Here is a 23,329-nt window from a genome sequence, read left to right as displayed (position 1 = left end):
ATAAGTTCACTATGTGTGCATTCACTTCTATACAAATACAAAATGATCTAATATATGGATTTTAATAGTCCTTTGTGTGAAAATAAGACTCATTTCTCTCAATTAACAGAGTAAAAATACTATTACTGTTACTATTATATGCCAGTAACATGTAAGCAGGTGATTAGACTTCCTACTTTCATTTATGTACTCCAACCTTAACTTTCTTTTTTTTTTTTTTAAGATTTATTTATTTATGCATACAGAACTGGGGTACAGGCCAGAGGCTCAGGGGCGGCGAGAGGCTTCACCAGAGACAGAGTGGGGAGCAGAACAGGCAGATGGACGAAGTACACTGCAGAGGGGAGCAGCGGGCGGGTCAGGAGAGGTCTGGCTCGCCATGTGGTCGCCTCCGGGGCAGGCGGGGATCGAACTCATGTGGAAGCGGCTTTAGATTCTCAGTGCTGTTCTTTAACCTGCTGCGCCACCAGGGAGGGCCCCAACCTTAACTTTCTTTAATAGCATGTATCTCTTCTACCAAGAAAGGCTTAGGCATGCAATCCTCAAAAATTCTTAAGTGAAACCTTGCATTTAATCCTCTCAATAGCCTTTTGACCCAGGATATTATTACCCCATTTTACAAATTGATCTTCAGGGCTACAGTAAAGTGGTAAAGCCAGAATTCAAAGTTAAACCCTCAATGTAGCCCTCCTGTACATATGCATGTAGGTCTCAATTTATTTTAAATGCAGGTACACAAACCCACAAGTAAAAGAAAATGTTCCAGAAATGTAAAAAGTGATTACTACAAGTCATTTTTAAGATACTTTTCATATTTGTTTTCCAAATATTCTACAAAGGATGTATTATTGTAACAATTATAGAAAATGTTACTTTCATATTTTTGTTAGACATTTGAGTTTTCCTAGACCAAAGACCTGTGTTTTCAAGAGGCATGCTTTGTGCTCAGTGCTGACTGAATGCTGCCTGCAGTGCACAAGGGCCAGCCACAGTGTCCAACTTAAGTCTATTTGGTACCACCTTTGATTTATTCCTTTCCTAAGTTTCAGAAATAAACCTACGTCATTAGGGTTCTTCTTTTCACAAAATCCTGTTACTGCCCGTTCCTTTTGCCTTCCTCCTTTTATAATCTGTCCTTGGTGTGATTACTGGAAATTTGTTGCCATGAATTGAATTAGCCTTGGATTCAAATTTTCAGATTCACCAAATTTTGATTACATGCGCATAAGGCGATGTTTGTGAGAAATGAGAAGGCTGTAATTTTCAATACCATCTCAGAAACTACTGGGCAAAGTTCTTTGGGCAAAGTTCAGCCTTTCTTGTTGTTTTACTAGGGAAAGCTTGGATAATCCTTCTCTCAAGGTAAGTTTACTCACCCACCTCCAGGGTTTTGTGAAATCCTAACTCTGGGAGAGAAATAGCAGTAGATTTTCACTTGCACTCCAATTCCTGTGCCCGCCACATAAGAGTTACACGATGCTGTAAACTGACCATAAGGTGCTCTCCCTAAAATCAGCCTTCTCTTTCCCATTTCAGGTTTACTTTCAGTTTCTTCCCAACTCCTTAACGCTACTGCATGGTGTTCACTTTAGTGCGTGGTCATTACTCACAGTGCCTTACTGTGTTTCCTCTATTGCTCAACATTTTCTAGACCTCTTAGAATAACAAAGCTTTTCCTTTAGTCTTGATTTGTGCCTTTCTTAATGGAGTTCACATTAACTCTTCTTTGGGTGATCAGCTTTCAGTGCCTAAAATTCATTTGTCCTAAAGTAATCACCAAGTTAGACCAGATAAGATAACTATTATTCAGTGTTGTGACTCAGATTGGAATTCCAGTTCTTAGATTACCAAGTACCTGTGAGACTTGGCTGTAAAGCAAATTAGTGCTCTGCTCTTCAGTTGTGAGTCTGTATTGTTTATTTACAGTGAGGGGGGAGCGTTGGAGAATATAATGAGGAACAGTTTTCCAACCCCCAACCCCCACAGATCTTCTGTGACTACTATGACATGCTTTTCAGTATACAGGGAAGTAAATATTAAAATCTCTCCCCTTATAATTTTTGGTATTTGAATTTTTCCACAGAACAAATAGAAAGATTTGATGGACTTAGAATCATGTGAATAGTGAAATATTTGTTGCCAAGTAGCCCTAAATAATTATTTTTCATCATGATGAAATAGTCCCAAAATAAAATGTATATGCCAGCATATTAAAAATAATGGTAGTTTTTAAGAAACTATATTTAATATTGTGTGTATGTGTATATATATTTTTATATGTCTATTTTATAAAAACTTTATTTTTCTATTTATAAAAATGGTATATTTATATTGTAAGAGCTACAGAATAAAGAAAAGTATAAGAAATAGAATTTGCCTAAAATTCTAGCACCTAGTGATAACCATTAATAAGATTTAGTCACCAGATTCTCTTTTAATATATACACACAGAGTTGATTTACAAGCTCACATCATTTTATACATGTAAAATCATACTGCCTTTTCACCTCTGTAATATATCTTTCTACATTAGCAAATAGAAATTTCTATCACCTCAGTGTCTTTAGTGGTTTGGATGTGCCATAATTTCTCCGATTTCTTTACAGACACCTAGTAAATTTGTAAATGTTACTGTCATAGTTTTGATACAACATATGAATACTTTCTACTTTATCCACTTTTAACAGTAGAATTCCTGGATTAAATAGTAATGTATTTTAATTTTCATATGTATTTCTAAGCTGCAATAAGCATTAGAAATATTTTGACTAGCATGGTTATCTTGACCTTTTCATATTGGCTATTTCTTTACAACTTGTTTTAGCCTTTTGCTGCTACATTCAACTGTAGTTTCCTACACTGTATTTAAAATTATACTTTCTAACAGTAGGTTTTTTTTAAGTGGTACATGCAGCAACTGTAAACCAAATGGTAGTGTTTTGGTTTGTTCACTTAAGCTAGTGGCAGTGTCGTCAGTAGAAGCGCATGGGTTTTTACTTTGTTAAATGAGAAATTTCACACATTTCTAAGATTACAAAATTTTGCTTTCTGAGATTAAAAGACTTCTGGGATTTCTTTTTTCCTCCTTGCAGAGCTAAAACTTTAGCATGTGTATAAGATGTACTGTGTCTGAGAACCCCACAGGGTCCAGCCCTGCAGCAGCAGCATCCCAACTAAGTTGCATCAGGCCCATTATTTTGGCACTGCAGTCATTCAGACAAGACAAGCCACTTACTTCTAAGGGGGAACCCCATGTTCCTCATCCCTTTACAGCCATGCCGTGTCATCCCTAGCCTTCTAGGCTGCCTACCTGGCTTAGGACTCTATTGCATCTTATCTTTCTAATACCAGTTCCTTTTTACCCTCTGTCATAGTTGCTTAAGTGTCTTGAGAGCATTTGGTGACTTTTGATCTTTGGAACTACTGTGTAAACTGCTACCTCAGTAAAGTCCTTCATTCACCATATGTACTCAGTAAATGTTAAATGGCTCAAGTGGTGATAACTTAATAGTACTTTTATATGAACACATGTGTATCTTTGCTGATATTTTTGTTTTTACTATGCTGTGTGGAAAAGATACAACTTGATCTCACTTAGTGGTTTATTAAATGAGGACTTCTTAGTATTTTTCAAAACTAATTTGACAGTTCCTTTGGTGATTTTTATTGTAGTACCATGTTAATTCTATTGTTACTGTAACAGCACCACAGCTGTTAAACTTGTCATTTGGTCTGTTTACTTTGACCTCTTTTTACCCCTGGTGAATATTTAATTTAATTGGCTTTTGTTTGTTTGTTTTTGTAAATCCCATTTCCTCTATTTTCTTCAAATAATTATGGCATGTATAATCCATTTTGTAAGTTTAACCAAAGCACAAGGTACACATTGGTTTCTTGTGAACATAAAATTAACATTTAGAACATGTGATGTGCTGAGTAATTTAAATTCACTCACTTTTTCTTTTAAGTCTTAAGGAGGTACTTGTGATCAGTAGTTTGGACTTCAGAGTTCCCCCAAAGAAACTAATAAACTTTAAAAAAATAATACTATAAAAAAAAACCTCCCAGCCTCAGCTGTGTTTCATTTGTGTCTAAGGTTAATTGTAATTTGCTCTGTTTTAACTCTGTTTAAGAAGGGCTGTAGCAAGAAGAAAGATTTCATAATCACAGATGCATACACAAAGAAGGGGCACTTTGAGCCCGTTTAAACACAGTCACACAGGGTGGTAGCTTTTGCCATTTCTCTCACCCAAAGAAAAATGAAGTAACTAGACAGGCTCACATTACACCCAAGCAGTGAGTCCCCTCTGGGTCACCTCACTGTCAAAGCCAGGGTCTCCTCTTCCATCAGAAATATGGCTGTTTGTCTTTGAGTCATCATATATCATCTGAACAAATATTTTGCAGAACCACATAGCTAAATATTTCCAGAGCAAAATAAATTAACCTTCTAATTTAATTTATTCATTCTTAGACCTGAAACGATGATAGCCAATAAGTTAGTTGAGTGAGCATCAAAAGAGCTAAGCGTCCTAGCTTGGGCCCTTGTACAGTTCCAGTCTTTGATCATATGCATCATATAAACAAGATGACTACAGTCTGTCAGGCTCAGTATTTTTAGCCATCTAACCCAAATGTCTGGAGTGGGGAGTGGTGCTGGTGTATCATTACCAGCCTCAGGGCGCTCATCACTACCATGAGTGGGACTGAGACACACTGTGTCTCTCCACCCAGAGTGCCTTTGGGAGTCCCCTGCTCCTTTGATTTGTTTAACATGTGTTGTGTATGTCTGGCGCAGTTCTGATTGATACAACCCTGAATTGTGTATTCTCTCCAGAAAAAAACTTAGTCCAGCTAAATTTTATATATTACTTTTAGAAACTTTGAAATTACCTAGTTTATCTTTAAACATTTAATAATAATGACTGATACATTTGCGGAATAATATGTCTCTTTGGTTGTAATCCCAGCCCTTGTTATTGTTAATATCTGGGTTTAACAGAAAGAGTTCTAAAAACCTCCCTTTCAGTTATCCCTTTTGAAATCTTGTTTTTAATAGCACTTTTCTTTCTTGGCCTGCATGACATTTTCTTTCTTTTCCTTTCTTTTTGCCGTTTGCAAAGACTCTTGGGAGGATTTGACAGACTTGGTGGAGCAAATGCGTGATGATACAGAAGGTGCGTGCCACACCAACGTCTTTCAGCATTTTTTTCTTTCCTTTTTTTTCTTTTTGTTTTGATTTTAAATTTTCTAACCACCTTTGATTGTTTTCTATAAAAGGAAGTGTCAGCATAAGGTTTTATTTTCTATGGCAGTAACAGGAGCGGTAGCACATTTGCCAGATTTTCCTTGCCGGTCCTTCATGCAGGATTCGAGTTTTCAGTCTTGCATTTAAATCTTTATCTTTGTGGTTCCAAATAAAGTGGCATTATTATCTGTTTATTTTCTTCCTTTCCAATATTTGTTAAGAAATGTGTGCAGAAGACACATTCAGAATTATGTGGAGTTCTTCTATGACTGTTCTTTTTTTCATTTGTTGTACATTTGTTTTAATGTGTATATATTTCTGTGAATTCTATATAAGTGGAAAACAGATCCCAAGAATCTAAGGAATTTGCTCTGGAATGTTACTCTGATTTGTAGATTCCATAACGAAGCACTTTCTACTTGGTCAAGTGATTCCTTTCTGGGGCAGTTATTTTGAAAAGTAGCTCATGAGTTCTAGTCAGTTCCCCAATCCAACCATTGTTTTTTACTGTAATAGTACTTAACTTTAGGGACCTCGTGGTGATTTACATACTTCATAATAAAATGGAGAAAAGTGAAGTTTGTTTCCACTTTATTGTTTTTACTCTCTTCCATTTTGCCAGGCAAGTAGTGGTCTCTGACTTTAGCACACATTTCTGCAGCATACACATGTCCACCCCTGCAGGCCCAGACTGGCCTTTTCACCAATTCTACTGCCCAAGTTGCCCTCAGGTCTCTTTTCCTACCTCGATCCTGGGCAGCACCCCGCCCAGACCTTCTTCCCACCCCCCATTGGTCTAGACAGGAGCTAGAGTCCACAAATTGCTGCTGACAGATTTGATCCATGTTCATTGTTCCACTCAGATCCTGCAGGATTTGCAATTTAAGGCTTTTACTTGTTTTCTAATTCGTATTCATTTATCAAACTAGTTAAAGGATATTTAAGAGCAGAGATTGTCTTCAACTTCTTGGTATCTCTATCATACCTGGGAGAGAACAGTCCTCAGTAGATTTGGTCACACCAGAAAAAAACTAAGGCAGTTTTCTTTCCATAGTGATGCCCCACAGTATCTAATGTACTTTCTTAAAAGGAGTAAATTATGACCCTGAATTTCATCTCATTTCTTATAATTAAACTCTTTTTATTCTACCATGACTGCTTTCAAAATAACTAGCTACGCATAAATTAATGGGAAAAAAAAAACAGGAAAAAATAGAGGAGTGTTGTGTTAATTTCTTCATTATTTTTTACTAGACACCATAAAGATTTAGGTTTTGAGTCCTTCATAGACCAACTAAAGAAAATGATACATAAAAGACAAGTCTATGCTTGGGCAAAATTCCTTTTCTTTAATACAGATACTAATACAAGAATCAAGCCTATTCTAAGCCAACCTACTCTTTTTCATTTTGTTTGCTGTGATTGTTATAGATGAGTTCAAAAAGAGAAATAAGATAAACATCAAAACTATATAAACTATATCAATACTTTCATGATCTTAGTAAATTGACAGTTAAGTGTATGTGATAATACTGGCCAAGAACCTGATTTGCAGAAAAATTCTTCATGTAAGGTCAACAGCATATATATCAGAATGGGGGAAGAGAAATGATGTGTCACTTTTTTAGTTCATGCTTTTTGTACCATTTTCTATTTGTCTCAGTTCTGTTATGTGAAATGCTAACATTTTACTGTGTTACCAAATCTAGAGTCTTTGCAAATGAGTACTTATAACAAGACAAAATATGAGCTGTGAATATTATCCTACATACTCAGGGCCCGAGGACCATCCTAACTTCCTATTCTGAGGAAACTAATAATGTACATAGACTTAGATCCCTGCAGGAGACTTTCACTGCTCCACTGTTGTATTCTGTTACTTATCTGTTGTTATGGAGGTAACTTAACAAGTGAAATGTTAACATTGGATTCTGGCCACCTGAAAAATGGCTACAAACTCTAGGAGGTTGTGGGTTTGAACCGTTAATTTTTTAGGTTTTTCATCTTTAATATTGGCAAGATTGATGATTTTTCTGGTAAAGTGAATTCTTACAGTGATGACCAGTTGAACATGCAGTGTATCTGTAAATCATGTCTGTTAGATTATGAAGTGGACATGTGCTAGGTTGGAATTGTATCATGCTTCTACTATCAGTTGTCTGACATTGCACTTCATTATTTGCTATTTTTAAATGAAATAATAAAAAGCACATAGTTTACTACCTTTGAATTCCTTTTATACTTATTACAAGCTTTTTATAAAAATTCTATGAATTTGCATTTACTCAGGTCACTGCCCATCTCTTTAAGAGTTGAGATAGTCAAGGTGTTATTTGGATAACACATCTTTGTGAAATATTACCTGATCAAGATTGCTTACCTGGTTCCTTATTCTGCTTTACTTAGAGTATGACATACTTGAGTCCACTATCTTGAAAAAAGGAAGGAACATATCTGAGAATTTGTGTTAGCACCTAGCATTGTGCCATATATTTGTTCAATAAAATTCATTTTAAATTAAATTGTTAAGTAATATAATTGTGGCAGACCATAAGTTTAATAGTTAACAGTGGTTTTTATTCAGAGTATATCCCAAGCATTTCTAAATACTTAATATTAACTTGTTTAACCTTCAAAAACCCTGCTGTTTTATCAGTAAGGAAAATGAGATCTGTAGAAGATATGAAATTTCCCCAGTAGAGTATTGCACAGCAGTAGAATGACAAGCTGTGGATGCACAGCAACCTGGATGAATCTCTGGAGAATTATGTTGATGAAAGAAGCAAATTTAAAAGGCTTCAAACTGTCATGGTTCTGCTTGCAATGACAGAACTATAGAAATGGAGAGCAGATGAGTGGCTGCCCCGGATTAAGAAGGGGCAGGGACTGTTGGAGGTGTGTACTACTGTAAGGGGCAATGCTAGGGATCACTGTTGGGATGGAAACATTCTGGGTTTTGACTAATTTGATGTCTGTGGCCTAGTTGGGATGTGTACTTTAGTTTTGCAAGTTGTTACTTTGGAGGGAACTGAGTTAAAAGCACAGGCTGTCTCTATATTCTCTTTTACAACAGTATTTGATTCTGCAATTATCTCCCCCCCAAAAAAAAAATCAAAAAGAAACAGTACTTTTCCCTGGGTAACACAGTTTATGAAGAGTTCTGTTTGAGTTCACACTCACAGGCTAGCTCCAGGACTTGTGCTCTGAACTATGGCTCTGCAGTTCTTCAAACTTAACCTTATTCAAGACCAACTGAAAATATACTTCAAGAGAACTCAGTACACACATTGCTTACTGATGTGTATTATAGGGAAGGAAAATTTTCCTCTTTCCTCACAAATCTTATACCTCAGATTTAAAGTGACACAAGACAAATTGATAGAAATGCTTACAAATTTTACTAAATTTTTAAATGTACCTATGAGTCAACACAAGACAATGAAGGAAGACCTGAAGAAGTAATCAAAGCTTAGAAGTTTCATACTTTTGAGACCAAGAACGAATAAGTTTGTGAAAATTTAATGAGGGACTTGGGCTAAGGGTAGTAAAATGGTGAAAAAGTAACAAGTTCATTATAACCTCAACCCTAAGTTCTCTGTCTCTGTGATAAGGCTGTCTCCCTTCCTACAGGACAGGATGTTAGCTTTCATGTAGAGGTATGTCTCCTGCTTCAGCTGTTTTCTTAAATTCCTTCAGCTTCAGATATTCAGTATGCAATGTTGCTATATCTGGGTAACATGTTGTGAGCACCACCAAGATCTAAAAAATGTCATGAAACAGTGCATGACCTTACTATGTGGGGAGCATGTTAAATTGACCTAATAGTCCACTAGGGTGTTGAGACATTCAACTTGATAGACTTTATAATATTATCTGTTATCTCTCTTGGTGGGAGGAGGGGATATGCGTGTGTGTGTGTGTGTGTGTGCAAATGCATTTCAACATTGGCCACTAAGAAACTATTTTTTTTTTATTAAACTTTCTTCTCTGGTGAATGCTCCTTTTCTAATAATTGGTACTATCATCATCCAACCCCCAAACTTGAATTCTGTATGCAACTATGATGAACATTATGTAAGGAATGCTACTACATAAATATCCTGTATCTAAAAGCTGAACTTACCTCTTACCCCCAAACACTTATTCACTTTTTATTTCCATTTTTAGCACAGGTTTCCGGTCTCTGAAAGGCAAAAACTGTTAAGGTAACTTATGCCTCAGCTTCCTTACCAGATAGAGTTCCTCCCAGCAGGCCATCTTCATCCTCTACCCACAGATTCACTTTGCATTAATCCGCTCAGATTTACAATCCCCAAAGAAAATTTGAAGCCTCCTACTTCCTCCCTTGCCTGATTGTTGAGTTTGCAAGTATAGTTTTAGAACCTTATCCTCCAACTCTCCTTCCTGTGTTTTCCCATATTCTCATGGAAGAATTGCCCATTTTGTTTCTGTTCTGTCATCTCACTTTGCCCACCTATTACCATCACTTGGAGTATCTTCTCCATGTTTTCTTTGTTTCACATATAGGGTACACCCTATATAATATATTGACATTTATGCTTTTATCACTATTTTGGTGGTGTGTCATTTGGATCATAGGTGTACAATATTCCAGTGAGTTAAAGACAAGCATTCCTGATTTTTTGGTTAGTTCCCTAATTGTAATCTAAAAACTAGCTGGTTATTCTTTCTTGCATGCTACAAAGGACACAAGACTCCTAGTTCAGAAACAGAGGTCTTTATTATTTGTGACACTGCAAGCATTGTGTGCGTCACCATTTTTATGTCAGTTCCTCTAGCACCAGAGTCCCACCTGGGAGACTCTGGCTCAGCAGGAAGTATGCACCTGGTGGGTTTGTGTTGTAGCTTGAAGAACGCTTGAGACTGAGGAAACCATAGCTTTTATAGGAAGCAATAAGAGATTCTCATCTAATGATTATCTGCTGCATAAACAACCCTGAGAAATGCGCTGTGTAAGAGTGGTCAGGGCCCCACCATCTTGATACAACCAATAAAGACATCCAAGGAGTATTGTTCACCAGTACTTACAGGTGAAGTATAAAGACATAAACAATGTCCCCTACATCACTCAAGGAATATGAGACCTAACTCTTCTAGATCAGCGATCTGACTGTTACAGTTTACCACCTAGCAGCCAGTTAAATTATTTATATGGATAACTTAAGGCAGCCTATTTTCTTAGGTTGTTACCAAAACAAAGAAAGCTGATTATTTTCCTAACTTCAAAATATTCCCGGTGTTCTTCTGTGGTATGAGACAAAATTTGGGAAACTTTTCAGGAGTAAAATTGATTGTATTGTGATATGGACTCCAAAGGGAAAAAAAATCAATGTGATTTCATATGGAATTCTTGGACAAGCTTAGTAAAAGGACATCTATTAAAGATTAGAGAATTAGATGCCTTAAAGACAAACAATTCTTCCTCTACTGTTCACAACACCTTTGGCACCCAGTATATGAAACTTCTTCCCCCACACCAACCAATTCAATTCTGATAAGCTGTAAGTAGGGTTGGTGTGGAGTCCGCAGGCTAAGGGCTCAGCACTGCAGGACAGCCTCACTTTGATGCCAATCCCAAGTGTTGCTGTGCTGTAAACCAGAGGTTTCTATGACACCCCCTTCTGGTTTAATAATTTGCTAGAATGGCGCAGAACTCAGGAAAGGAGTACATTTGCTGTGTTGCCTATATATTATAAAATGATGTAACTGAGAAACAGGTTGATGAAATAGGGCAGAGTGTGTGGGAAGGAGTGTGGATGGAGCGTCCTTGCCTTCTCTGGACCTCTGAGCACTGTGATATGCTCACCAACCCTGAAACTTCCAAACCATTTATGGAAGCATCCTTAGGTAGGCACGATGAATTACATCATTGCCTGCTGGTGATTGCACTAGGTCTTCAGCCTTTTCCCTTCCATGGAGTTGGGCACTGGGGTGTGATGGCTCCTTTACCACCAGCCCTCCCATCTTCAGGGACTTTCCAGAAGTTACCTAAATTCAGGTGTGGTTTGAAAGGGAATTGCTGTGGATAACATAAAGTGCTCCTTTTACCTTTTATTATATAGATAGTTATTTAAGCTAATGGGGGACCAATAATAAATGCAACACAGTATGTTCTTACCATTCTTACCACTTAGGAAATTGCAAGGGTTTTAGGATCTGTGTGAAGAACCACTATATATATGTATGTATGTATGTATGTATGTATGTATGTATGTATATATATAATTTCACCAAACCTCACCCAAAAAAAGTAGTGTGTAAAACAGTGATTTGGGAAAGTTAAATCACCTGTTAAGCTTATTTATTTTAATGCTAAAGCCCGAACCAAAAGGGTTTATTGTTGTTATCACACAGAACTAGCTTCTGTAGAATAAATAAGTTTCAAATCTGCTTTTTTCAGTTGGTTTATCTAAATCAGGGTCCCTACAAGATACACATTATTGCATCTCTTAAGTCTCGGTTTTGGGGTTTTTTTGGGGGGGGGGTTGTTTTTTAGTAAGTTTTAGTGAAAAACCATTCACATACTATAAGGGCTGCCACTTTTTAAAATGTACAGGGTTTTTTTTAGGATATTCACTATCAAATCACAAATTATTTTTACCCAAAAAGAAGCCCTGTACTGGCACCTCTCCCAGTTGTCTGGGAATATGCAGGTGTTTCTTTTCACAAACCTCTTTTCCTTTGAAACCAGTAGTAGCAGCTCTTCTGGCCACCTGTGATTATGCAGCTTCCTCCCTTTTTTCTTCCTCCTTTCCCTAGTTAACCTGCTCTTTTAAAATAAAGAAACCTTATACCTATTAGCAGATATTCCCAGATCTCTCTTCCCTTCAGTATCCTGCAACTACTAACCTACTTTCTGTCAATACAGATGTGCCTCTTCTGGATTTTTTTATAAACAGAATCATAAAGTAAGGGACCCCCCCATGTGTCTGACTTCATTCGCCCACCAGCGTCCTCCTCACATGTCCCTCTCGGCACCAGCCTGTCATTCCTTACTGTTGCTTGGTAACGCTGTTTTGTGCAGACACCACGTTTTATTTATCCATTCATTGGTTAATGGGCATTTTTGGCTGTTTCCACGTTTTGCTATTATGAATGACATTCCTATGGGCATTTGTGTGTGAAATTTATGTGGAAGTCTCTCATTTCTGTTGGGTATATTCCTAAGATGGAATTCCTTGGTCATAGGCAATTGCATTTCGCCTTTCTAGGAACTGTTAGGCTCTTTTTCAAAGCAAGTGCACAGCCCCCTTATATGTTTTTACCAGCAGTACACAAGGGTTTCAGTTCCTCCGCATTCTTATCAATACTGTTATTTTCCTTTTTAATCTTTTGAGTTTTCTTAATCCATTCAGGTGAATATGAGGTGGTATCTCACTGTGGCTTGGATTTTTCCCGTACTGAGTGGTCATTTGCATTTCTTTTTCTTCATACCCTTTACCTATTCTCTTTCACAAAAGTTGGCTTTTGTTGTTGAATTATGAATTCTTTATATATCCTGGGCACTAAATTTGATCTGTAAATATTTTCTCCTATTCTGTGGGTTGTCTTTTCACTTTCTTAATAATGTTCTTTGACCTACTAAAGTTTTTCACTTTGTGTGTGTGTTTTTGTTACTTGTGAATTTGGTGTCATCTGAAAAACCATTGCCTAACCCATGTCACAAAGATTTAGACCTTCTTTTAAAGGTCTCATAGTTTTTGCTTTTGCTTTTTTTTTTTTTGTAGTACTGTTTTGCATGTGAAGATCCTACTCTCCTAGGACTGTTTTGAAATTGTTATTGTTATTTTTCCCAATTGAACTGTGTTGGCACCCTTGTAAATCAATTGGCATGATTGTGTGAGTTTTGAGACTTTCAACTTGTTTCCATTAATCAGTGTGTCTGTCTTATGACAGTATCACACAGCCTTGATTACTGCTGCTCATCATAAGTTTTGGAATCAGGAAATTGTTGGCCTTCCAGCAATGCTTTTCTTTTTCAAGTTTGTTTTCATTATTCAGCATCTTTTTTATTTCCACATGTATTTTAGAATAATCTTGTCAATTTCTGTTTTTTAAAAATGCCAGTAATGCCAAGGTTGAAAATAATATTTCTAAAGAATGGGTGGGTATGCTTGATTTTGATGCAGGTCACTTCAAATAGATCAGAACACTATACTAAGAGAGTGCAAGGTAATTGAAATTTAGTCATTTTCTTTAGTTTATATGCTCCAAGAGCTCAGTCAGAGGCAAACATTTCAGCTAATTATAAAAGGTACAATAATTAGGTCTGGTATAAATCCATCACTACTGGAAATACATCTCAAAGTGTGGTGCAGGTCTATAATCCATTCCAAGTACTAGCTCTGCTCACTGACCAGTTCTAACTAGATTGGGATCAATTAATAAACTTGACTAGTGCATTATTTAGACTATAGTTATCAACTCCACATTTTTTTATCTATTGGTAGACATTCAGTGAGAAGCCAGTCATTCTCCATCAGTATCCATGCATACCCTCTTATACTTACCCTTTTTCCTTTTCCCAGTTACTATGCAAGATCATGCTGGTAATGTTGGAAATTAATAACTGACAAAGTTGTTCTTCATGGTTGCTTCTCATGGAGTAGTTTTTCGTGTATGTCAGTGAACCCTTGTGAGCTTTTTCTAGACTTGACAAGTTAATCTACCCTGAACAAAAGCTGCAAAATATTAGTTTGTTTGCAAAGAAGAATTGATGGCAATATATACCAATTCGGACTTTCGTGGTAAAGTATTTCTCTACAGATTTACCTCAGACCATCACAACAAACAAAGATTTGAGAGTTGAAACTACATAAGTCTAAAGTCCTTAAACTTCATAGAGAAGTTTAGCTGAAATTCTGACCTTCTGATTCTAGTCACTTAACTGTGAAAGCAATCTATAAATGAAGACTGTATGAGAAAGGTTATTTCGACAGTTTGAATAAAATAATGTCTTATGTTGCTTATTTGTATTATGGTACTACATTCACGTTAGTACTTTCATAGTTTTATTAGCCCCCCACCCCCAAGAAAAAGTAGAATATAGATTTCTCAGCTTTTTTTCACTTTTTATAGAAATTTCATGTTTGGGAGTATGCACATGTCAGAGGAAAAAGAAGCATTTCCTTCAGATTCAAACTGCCATTTATGAACTACTTGGCCTTGACCTGGTTAGCTTTACCACCCAAAAAGAAGGGGAAGTATTAAATGAAAGAGTCACAAGGATTTAATAAGATAACGATATAAATGAATGATCATCAGGAAGGATAAACGTTATTTGATGACATTGATTCATTTTAAGTAGATCGCAAAGTTTGGAGTCTGTCTTTTGTTCCTCTATTCCTGGCCCTGGGGAGCACTTGATGTTCTGGGTTCATTTTCCTTCCTTGTAAAATGGCTCTTGGTAATGGTCTCCTTGTATGATGTAAAGAGGAATTAAGACATAGTTTTAAGAAGAAGCATGCAGTGCCTGGCAGTGCATACCAATAAATGAAGGCAGTAAACACTTAGATTACCGAGTGCTGTCAGACGAAATGTACCTGGTCTCTTATACCGTTATTCTGTCTGGTTGGTGAGAGTCACACATAGAGTGTGATAAAGTTCTAATACTGTCCTATACTAATAGTAAATATTTTTGACTTATTTAATAATGCTACATCTAAATAATGATGCCCAGAAGGCATAAAAACTGATAATGCAAATAGTATATTTGAAGAAAAATTTAAGTGTTTTATCCTCTTTCCCCTGCTTTTCAGCGCACTTCACAAAGTGCGTAGCGAGTGAGGGGACAGGGCAAGGTTGGAAGCAGGGAGCTGTGAGTGTGGTGGAAGAGGCAGTGGCGAGGATATTAAAAGACTGTGCATGACATCTTCAAACAACTAGCAACAACAAATGTTGGCGAGGATGTGGAGAAAAAGGAACTCTCCTGCATTGCTGGTGGGAATGCAAACTAGTACAACCACTATGGAAAACTGTTTGGAGGTTCCTCAAACTGCTAAACATGGAGCTTCCCTATGACCCAGCAATCCCACTCCTAGGTATCTACCCAAAAAACACAAAAACACTGATTGAAAAAGATACTTGTACCCCCATGTTTATTGCTGCTTTATTTACAATTGGAAAAACATGGAAGCAGCCCAAATGCCCAAAAGTAGATGACTGGATTAGAAAGATGTGGTACATATATACAATGGAATATTACTCAGCAACCAAAAAAGAGAAACACATGTCTTTTGCAGCAACTTGGATGGAGCTGGAAAAGATCATGCTTAGTGAGATAAGCCAGAAAGAGAAAGAAAAATACTGGATGGTTTCACTCATAGCAGGAGTATAATGGACCAGGCGAGAAAATAACAAAAATAATGAACAACCATAGACCAGAGACATTATGTGGGGGTGGAGAGGGGAATGGGATCAAAAACGGGGGGGGGGGGGAAGGGGGGGAAATGCACGGGACTATGGTGGTGGCACAGGGGTGATTTGGTGATGGGAAACCCGTGGGGATTACAATTGAGATGAAAAAAAAATTTTGAAAATTGTTTTAAAATTAACTTTTTTATTAAAAAAAAAAAGACTGTGCATGTAAGGCATGAAATTTGATAAAATAGATCGTTTTTAATGATTTATAGAGGGTGGTCCTGAGGGAAACTGGCATATTTTTGTCTTTTTTAGCAACAGGTGCATGTGGAGAATATGACTGCAGCTAATGGTAAAGCTTGGTGCCACTGCCTGAATTCTGCCAGGATACCAGCCGCCTTCGCTTTTGCACCATGAATGCAGGTGGCAACACAGTGAAATCACACTGAATTTTTAACGCCCTATTTCAAGTAACCAAACTTTGTTCTCCTACTTTTGACTGCAGATCCTAACTATCTCATGGCTAACGAACGCATGAATCTGATGAACATGGCTAAACTGAGCATCAAGGGCCTGATTGAGTCAGCGCTGAACCTGGGGAGGACTCTGGACTCTGACTACGCACCTCTTCAGCAGTTCTTCGTAGTGATGGAGCACTGCCTGAAACACGGCCTGAAAGGTAGGCATGGCCTCAAAATGCGAGGGTGCATGTGACTGTTTCCTAGCAATATGTGCACCAAAAGAAAACATTTTTTGTGGTGCTAAAGACTAAGGTTTGTTTGCATTAATAATAACCCACTGGAATGCAGCATATATGATCACAAGGATATAGTTCATTTTAAGAATCTGAGGGCTTAGAAAACAAATATTATTACATGCTAAAAGTAGAACAGTGATTACATGTGTCTACTCCAGATCAGCAGTCCTGTTTGACAGGTGGAAATAGGTCTAAAATGGGATGTGCCCTGGCAGGGTCACCCAGTTGAGGGGGCGGGGGGTGGGCTCAGCTAGTGCTAGAATTCAGATCTCCTCTCCTTGCTCCCGGCTTGATCACTTTTGCTTCCTTTCCTCTCCCTTTCCTAATATGTGTGATATGTGTCTAGGTTAATTTTGTTTTCATTGAACTGTTTTCTTCACTACCACATGGCTTTAAGTGCTATATTGCCAAAATGTTTTATTACATGCTAGAGCTAGTCCATAAATTCTTCCTGTAAAAAGGAAGAGCTGAATCTTGGAAAATAAAGAGATTTTCGTTATTTCATGTTATCTATTCTGAAAGCATTAATAATTTAAGAAGTAATAATCTAGAATGAAAAAAGCCCTACATAGACAGGAAGGTAGTACATGTGTGTGTGTGTGTGTGTGTGTGTGTATTGATGGTTTGCTTGCAAATATTAAAATACGATTTTGTTTTTACTACCTTAGCTAAGAAAACTTTTCTTGGACAAAATAAATCCTTTTGGGGGCCTCTAGAACTGGTAGAAAAACTTGTTCCAGAAGCTGGAGAGATAACAGCCAGTGTCAAAGATCTTCCGGGACTTAAGTAAGTTTAAGGTTGAATTCTGTTTGTCCAGTAAAACAGTTTCCTTGAAGAGTGAGCCTAAAAATGATGATGCTCATAATAACTTTTATAAGAATCCGAAATGCATAATTTGTTATGAATTGGCACTGTTATAAGAGAACTGATAATGTAGATTAAGTGTACCCATGAAAAAATTATTATTAATCTGAGAGGTTGTCTTTATGTTAAAATACAAACAGTTCCTTTTTTTTTTTTTTTTAATACTGTGGGAATCATTTATGAGTCAAGAAATTATATGTAGGGAGGTGGCCAAAAAAAAAATTGTGTTCAGTGGAATTTGAGAGCCAAGATTAAAACAGTGTCAGGTGAGCTACAAAAGCAGATACCCCGGAACCTGCCTCAGAACTTGCAAAAGTTTAGTGATATCTTACCAAATAAGTAGATTTAAGTTAAATCAGGTTAAAGCCTAATAGCATCTGCCTTGTTAGTACTTGGGTATTTCCATGATTCACATTAAATTTATGATGATTTGCCTAACATTAATCTGATGCAAATTTTAGTTGGGCATCCCAGAGATCTTGGCTTCAAATGGCGGTCTCATTCAGTAAATAATTTTTAATTTTTTGCAAGAGTTTTAGTCCCAAACACACCTCTTGGGTTCCACACAGAATCCCTCGAGTAGGAATGTCTTGGGAGAGGTCGTGAGTAGCATGTTACAGTGGGGGATCATTAGCAAGAGTAAGGCAGTTTATCACTAAGGCCCTCTTCTGTTACTTTTAATTGTTTGTTTTCTGTGTTTTTGTAGGACACCAGTAGGCAGAGGAAGAGCCTGGCTTCGTTTGGCATTAATGCAAAAGAAACTTTCAGAATATATGAAAGCTTTGATCAATAAGAAGGAACTTCTTAGGTATGAATTTTTCTTAAATTTTGTTCTTTTTGTGCCATGCTCTACATCATATGAAGTCAGAGCATATAAATTGTAGATCAGAAACAGGTAGATCAGACATTTTCACGTAGTTCAGGTAATACCTTCCCCCCCCACACACATACTCAGTTGTAGTTATTTTTATATTACGTGTGTTCAGTCTGCATCTGTGGACCTATCAGTAGATGGTCCTTTGCTGGGCAGGCCAAAATTTAATACCTCCAGAGAGTAGGAATGACCCTTAACATGTTACTATAAATCCAGAAGACAAGAAATTAACACAGAATGTTAATATAGTATGCAAAATATTTCCTGATGGATCATGATACAAATGAGTATAAGAAACAGTGTATCTTTTAGAAGAAAATGTAGATAAGCAAAAACTTCTTAAAGGGGGTACAAGAAGTGCTATGCATAAAGGGGTAAATTGGTCTACAATTAACACTAAGAACAAAAGGCATCCCACATGGAATAAAAGGAGATATTTGTAGCATGTACTACATATATTCTACAAATGATGCCTATTCAGAGTACTTAAAGAACTCTTCAGTACAATAAGAAAAAGGCAGCCAAACAGTAAATAGATAAAGGAATAGGTTTCTTTTTACAAAAGAAACAGAAATGGCCAAGAAATATATAAAGGTGCATATAAAACTTCAGGAGCCATCACACAAATGCAAATTAAGATGCCAGTGTTATACCTATGCTTCCCCTTCCTACCATCAAATTGCTTAAAATTATATAGACAATACCAAGTGTTTGTGAAGCTTTGAAGTAACTTTAATGTTCTGCTAATGATTGATAGAGAAGCTATCAAATAAAACTTGATCAAAACATACTTTCTGACCCGTATTCTACTTGTGTGACAGAAGACGTGAACAAGATTGTTGGTAGCTGTTATAATGTTTGTGATAGATTCTATTGTTTATTCACAGTATATAGCTAAGTAAATATTGACCCATTCATATGGTATCAATGCGATACCATCTAGCAACCATACACAGCAATATTGATTAATTTCACAGATATAATGTTGGACAAAAGAAACCAGGCATGAAAAATTCATTGTGTATTATGCCATTTAACAGTCAGAAATATGCAAAATTCATCTTTCATGATAGAAGTCAGGAAATGTGCTACCACTGGTAGGGTAGGGGGAGTAAATAGACAGAAGGACACAGAAGGTGACTATGTCTGATACTGTTTCTTAGGCACTGAGTGTTGAGTTTGTTCTCCTTATGAAAATGCATTTGTATGATTTGTTTACTTTCTTACAAATACTTTGTTATTTGCCAAAAGAAATTCAAATATAACAGATTGCTTCTAAGAACAACTAAGAATTTAAAGTGATGGCAAAATTATGCAAGAACCTAGTTTTTACAAGAATTGCATCGTACATCATAGTATGGAGCAATATCTTAATGCTGCAGTAGCTGTATGTGCTATTGGTTGCTGTTTTCTGGCCTAAGAAAATAAATCAGGAGAAAGAAATAGGGACCATTCAGGGGGACTTTATATCTATAGAAGGAAGGCTCAACTTTCCAAGGATCAAGCCTTTCAATGGCATAAGGTCTAGTGTTCAAATTGTTAATGACCATAGACAAGTGTCATTCTTCAAATTGTGTGATTCAAATCAGCATCTGAAAAATTAGCTTCTTATCTAGCAGAGCACCAGAGTAAATGTGTTTAGTCTTTTGAACTGGCCAAAATGGTTCTTTTTTAACTGTTAGCCACTTCCCCCAGCACAGTATTTTATATATAGCTTCACTCACTTCAACCCAGCAATTTCACTTCTATATTAGTAACAAATCTAACAAAATGCACGTATATACCAAAGCCAGGTGTTCAGAGAAGCACTGTAGCTTGCACGTGGATCCCATGTGGTATGTTCCTACCTCAGGGTACCATCCAGCAATGAAGATGAATGCACTTCCATGGCATACAACAGTATATATGACTGTCACACATAAAATATTGCATGGCCTAAACCAACACTAAAAGTAGGCACTATATGGTTTATGGAAGAATAAACTGTTTATTCCAATTGTACTCAGTTTCCTTCACAGGTTACCAAAGATCAAAAATGGCATGTGATCAGTTATTGAAAAGTAAATAATTTTCAGGGTATTTATAAACTGTTCTTGAGCTGTTTTACCATTTTTTAATATTAGAATGAAAAAAAGGAAGGACTCCATGAGTTATTACCAGTGATTGAGGTTGACCATGTACAGTCGTAGGTGACTTTTAAAAGTGAATAACTTTCAATAATATTTTAATCATGGTTGAAAATGAATATTTCAAATCAATGGATATTCAATATAATTTGGCTCATCATAGAGCACAAATTAGTTAACTGTGACTTCAAGTACTGAATAATTCAAGTACTCTGCCTTTAGTTTTTTCTTTGAGTCTGTTATGGCTGAAAATGTCTTAGAAATTAAAAAGCAAAAAATATTTTTGTGTATCATAATTAGATGTTGTAGTGAAGCAATATTTAATCATCTGTGTGTCTTAAAATATTTCTCTATTTGTAATTAAAAGACTTTCCTTTTGCCTTTTTGTTTTTAAATTATTTTAGCCAGTTATGTCAGCCCTGCAGGATTTTATATAAAGCCAAGAAGAGTTTACTATTTATAGGAGAGTAGTTAAGGAAAAGAAAGTTTTGTTAAGTAAGTAATACTATGTCTATTTAGTGGTATGTTAAAAAAACTAGTGTAAACGAAGCTGCACAAAACTGTTTCTTTTGAAATAGAAAGATACAGTGTTGTTAAATTTTTAAAAAATCATGCCAGTTTAACAGTATAACACTTTTTGGTATCCTTCAAAAATGTGTGCATATCTCCACAAATAATCAGAAAGGTTTATACATCAACTTCCTAACAACTCACTAGTTTGTAGAATTGTAAGATTCTTATAAGGAGTCAAAATTAATATAATATATATATATAATGCAACAGATCATATTTGCAAAATGTTTATTCATGTCAAAGGAATGTGGTAGCTAAACAGAATTAAAATAAGAAAAAAGGCAAAATTTGAGAAACAAGTTTTTTTAAAGATGTATGAAAGGAATTATCCCATAGTATATCATAAATACAAAAAAATGTGAGTAAAGCATAAATAATCACTTAAGTAAAAATCCCCCTCTAATTACATTTCTTTCAGGTACCTATTTGGTCTATTCATGTGCCTATAGTCTAAAATATTTATTCAATACCTTTATTTATCCAAGTCATCCTTGGTTTACTTTTTTACTGTTATCATAGCTGGTTATATGCAACCATGGAGCAAACATTTTTGTCCTTGTCTCATGATTGCATCATTGTATTCATGAAGTTTTATTAAAATAGAGTATTTTCGTGAATTCCTTTTACAGTGAATTCTATGAACCCAATGCCCTCATGATGGAAGAAGAAGGTGCTATAATTGCTGGTCTGTTGGTGGGTCTGAATGTCATTGATGCCAATTTCTGTATGAAAGGAGAAGATTTAGACTCTCAGGTATGAGAAGGACGCACAGTTAGTTACTGTCACTCTGAGTTTTGTTATATCTGAATTTAGACTGATCAGATTTTACCAATCAAATTAGGGGAATTCTGTGGATCATAGATGAGATTTCCTTTAATTACAATACAATGTGAACATAAAAATTATTTTTCCTTTCAAGTTGGATCATTTATGCCTTATGAATGTTTTTCAAATTCTTTTTTTTTTCTTAGATTTATTTATTTTCTTATGCATATAAGAAATGGGGTGTAGGCCAAGGTGCAGGGGATGAGAAGATTCACCAGAGACAGAACGGTGAGAAAAACAGGCAGATCCACCAAAACACTTTGCTGAGGGGAGCAGCCAGCTAGACAGGAGAGGTCAGCCGTGCCATGTGGGTCAGTTCCCTAGCCTGGGATCAATCTCATGCTGCATTGGCTGGCAATAGCTTAATAGTCCTGAGACTTTAACCCCTGCACCACCAAGGAGAAACTGTTTTTCCAATTCTTGACTTAGATCCTGTTAAAAATATTTGTACAAACAACACACACACACACACAACACACACACATACACACACATGACTTAAATAGTAAACCCAGTGAGGCATGGTAGTTAATGACGACATAACTGAAGCCAAATTTTTCAGACTCAATTCTGACTTCTTCATTTTCTAAGTGAATATTTTATAGTTACTTATTTTATTGAAGTTTCAGATTCCTTTTTGTAATTCAGGTTAATTAAAGAGTACCCTTGTCTATTTCACAGGGTTATTGTGAGAGGTAAAGGAGTTAGTATTTACAGTGCACTCTGAATACATGTCAGTGAAGAAAGCTGATACATCATTCACTATGGCTACTTCTTACCCCTTATGTGTGAAATGTAATGAATTTCTGTTACATTTTATTCTGAGAAAATGGAAAAGGAAGTGTAAGAGTTTGATCTATATTTTCCAAAAGAAGTAACCTGAAAATAAAATTGAAATTAGACATATGTATTAATGAGTGTTTGGAAGAACAATACCAGATGTTACAGTGGTCATCTTTGGGCAGTTGGGATGATGGTATTTGTTTTACTTCCTTCTGTGATATCTGTATCTTCTGAAGCTTTTATAATAAATGTGCTTTATGTTTTATAATTTTTTTAATGTATTCTCAAAATGACTAGGGACTCAGTAGCAGATACCTGAAATAAGCATAAAAGAAACTTTAAATCTTAAAAGTAGATGAGATTTTTTTCTGTTGGCTTTCTTAGTCATGATCTGGTCAAGACTAAGTTCTATTGGCTTAGTCTTGATTTTTTAGTTACATATAGCCCTTGTTAATTCCTAATTATAATAATAACACACTAAATTTTCATCAGAAATGTCTATTAACTCCATGATTATATTCCTATTTTGTGTTAGGCATTGTGTTATGCCTTTGGAAATACATCTAATTTTATACTAAATTCTATAAATTCTTTTTGTAGGTTGGAGTTATAGATTTTTCGATGTATCTGAAGGATGGGAACAGCAGTAAAGGTAGTGAAGGGTATGTACACAGAAAATTAGGTGGTTTCTTACAGTATTTAAAGTTTACAACTACTGCTTTAACCTATTTGCTGAATTTCTGCTGGTATAGCTTTTAATATGACTTCTATGCTCTGAAAAGGATTTTAGTTAAGTAATTTTCCTGCTCTTGGGATTGTGGCAAACAAATTAAACATATTTGTAAAAGAAATCCAATGCTTCATCTCTAAGTAGTATTTGAAACATGGTATTCTTTTTT

At 36.1% G+C, this 23,329-nt stretch overlaps 1 protein-coding gene across 3 annotated transcripts in view; it reads left to right on the top strand.

The window, feature by feature from the left end:
* RUFY3 (RUN and FYVE domain containing 3) overlaps positions 1-23,329 on the top strand; it is a 53,555-nt gene that overhangs the window by 5,421 nt on the left and 24,805 nt on the right. For 2 of the 3 annotated variants that reach the window (XM_004681232.2, XM_004681233.2), the window contains exons 2-6: positions 16,134-16,307; positions 17,054-17,171; positions 17,956-18,057; positions 21,452-21,575; positions 23,031-23,092. In XM_004681232.2, the coding sequence (XP_004681289.1) occupies positions 16,134-16,307; positions 17,054-17,171; positions 17,956-18,057; positions 21,452-21,575; positions 23,031-23,092 (580 nt within the window). Of the gene's footprint in view, positions 1-5,123; positions 5,178-16,133; positions 16,308-17,053; positions 17,172-17,955; positions 18,058-21,451; positions 21,576-23,030; positions 23,093-23,329 lie in introns of all 3 variants that reach the window. The other variant, XM_012724146.1, reaches the window with a different exon arrangement.

This window comes from Condylura cristata, unplaced genomic scaffold, assembly GCF_000260355.1.
Source record: "Condylura cristata isolate star-nosed mole 26May11 unplaced genomic scaffold, ConCri1.0 scaffold00012, whole genome shotgun sequence".
NCBI lineage: Eukaryota > Metazoa > Chordata > Mammalia > Eulipotyphla > Talpidae > Condylura > Condylura cristata.
This window is presented reverse-complemented; position numbering and strand designations above follow the sequence as displayed.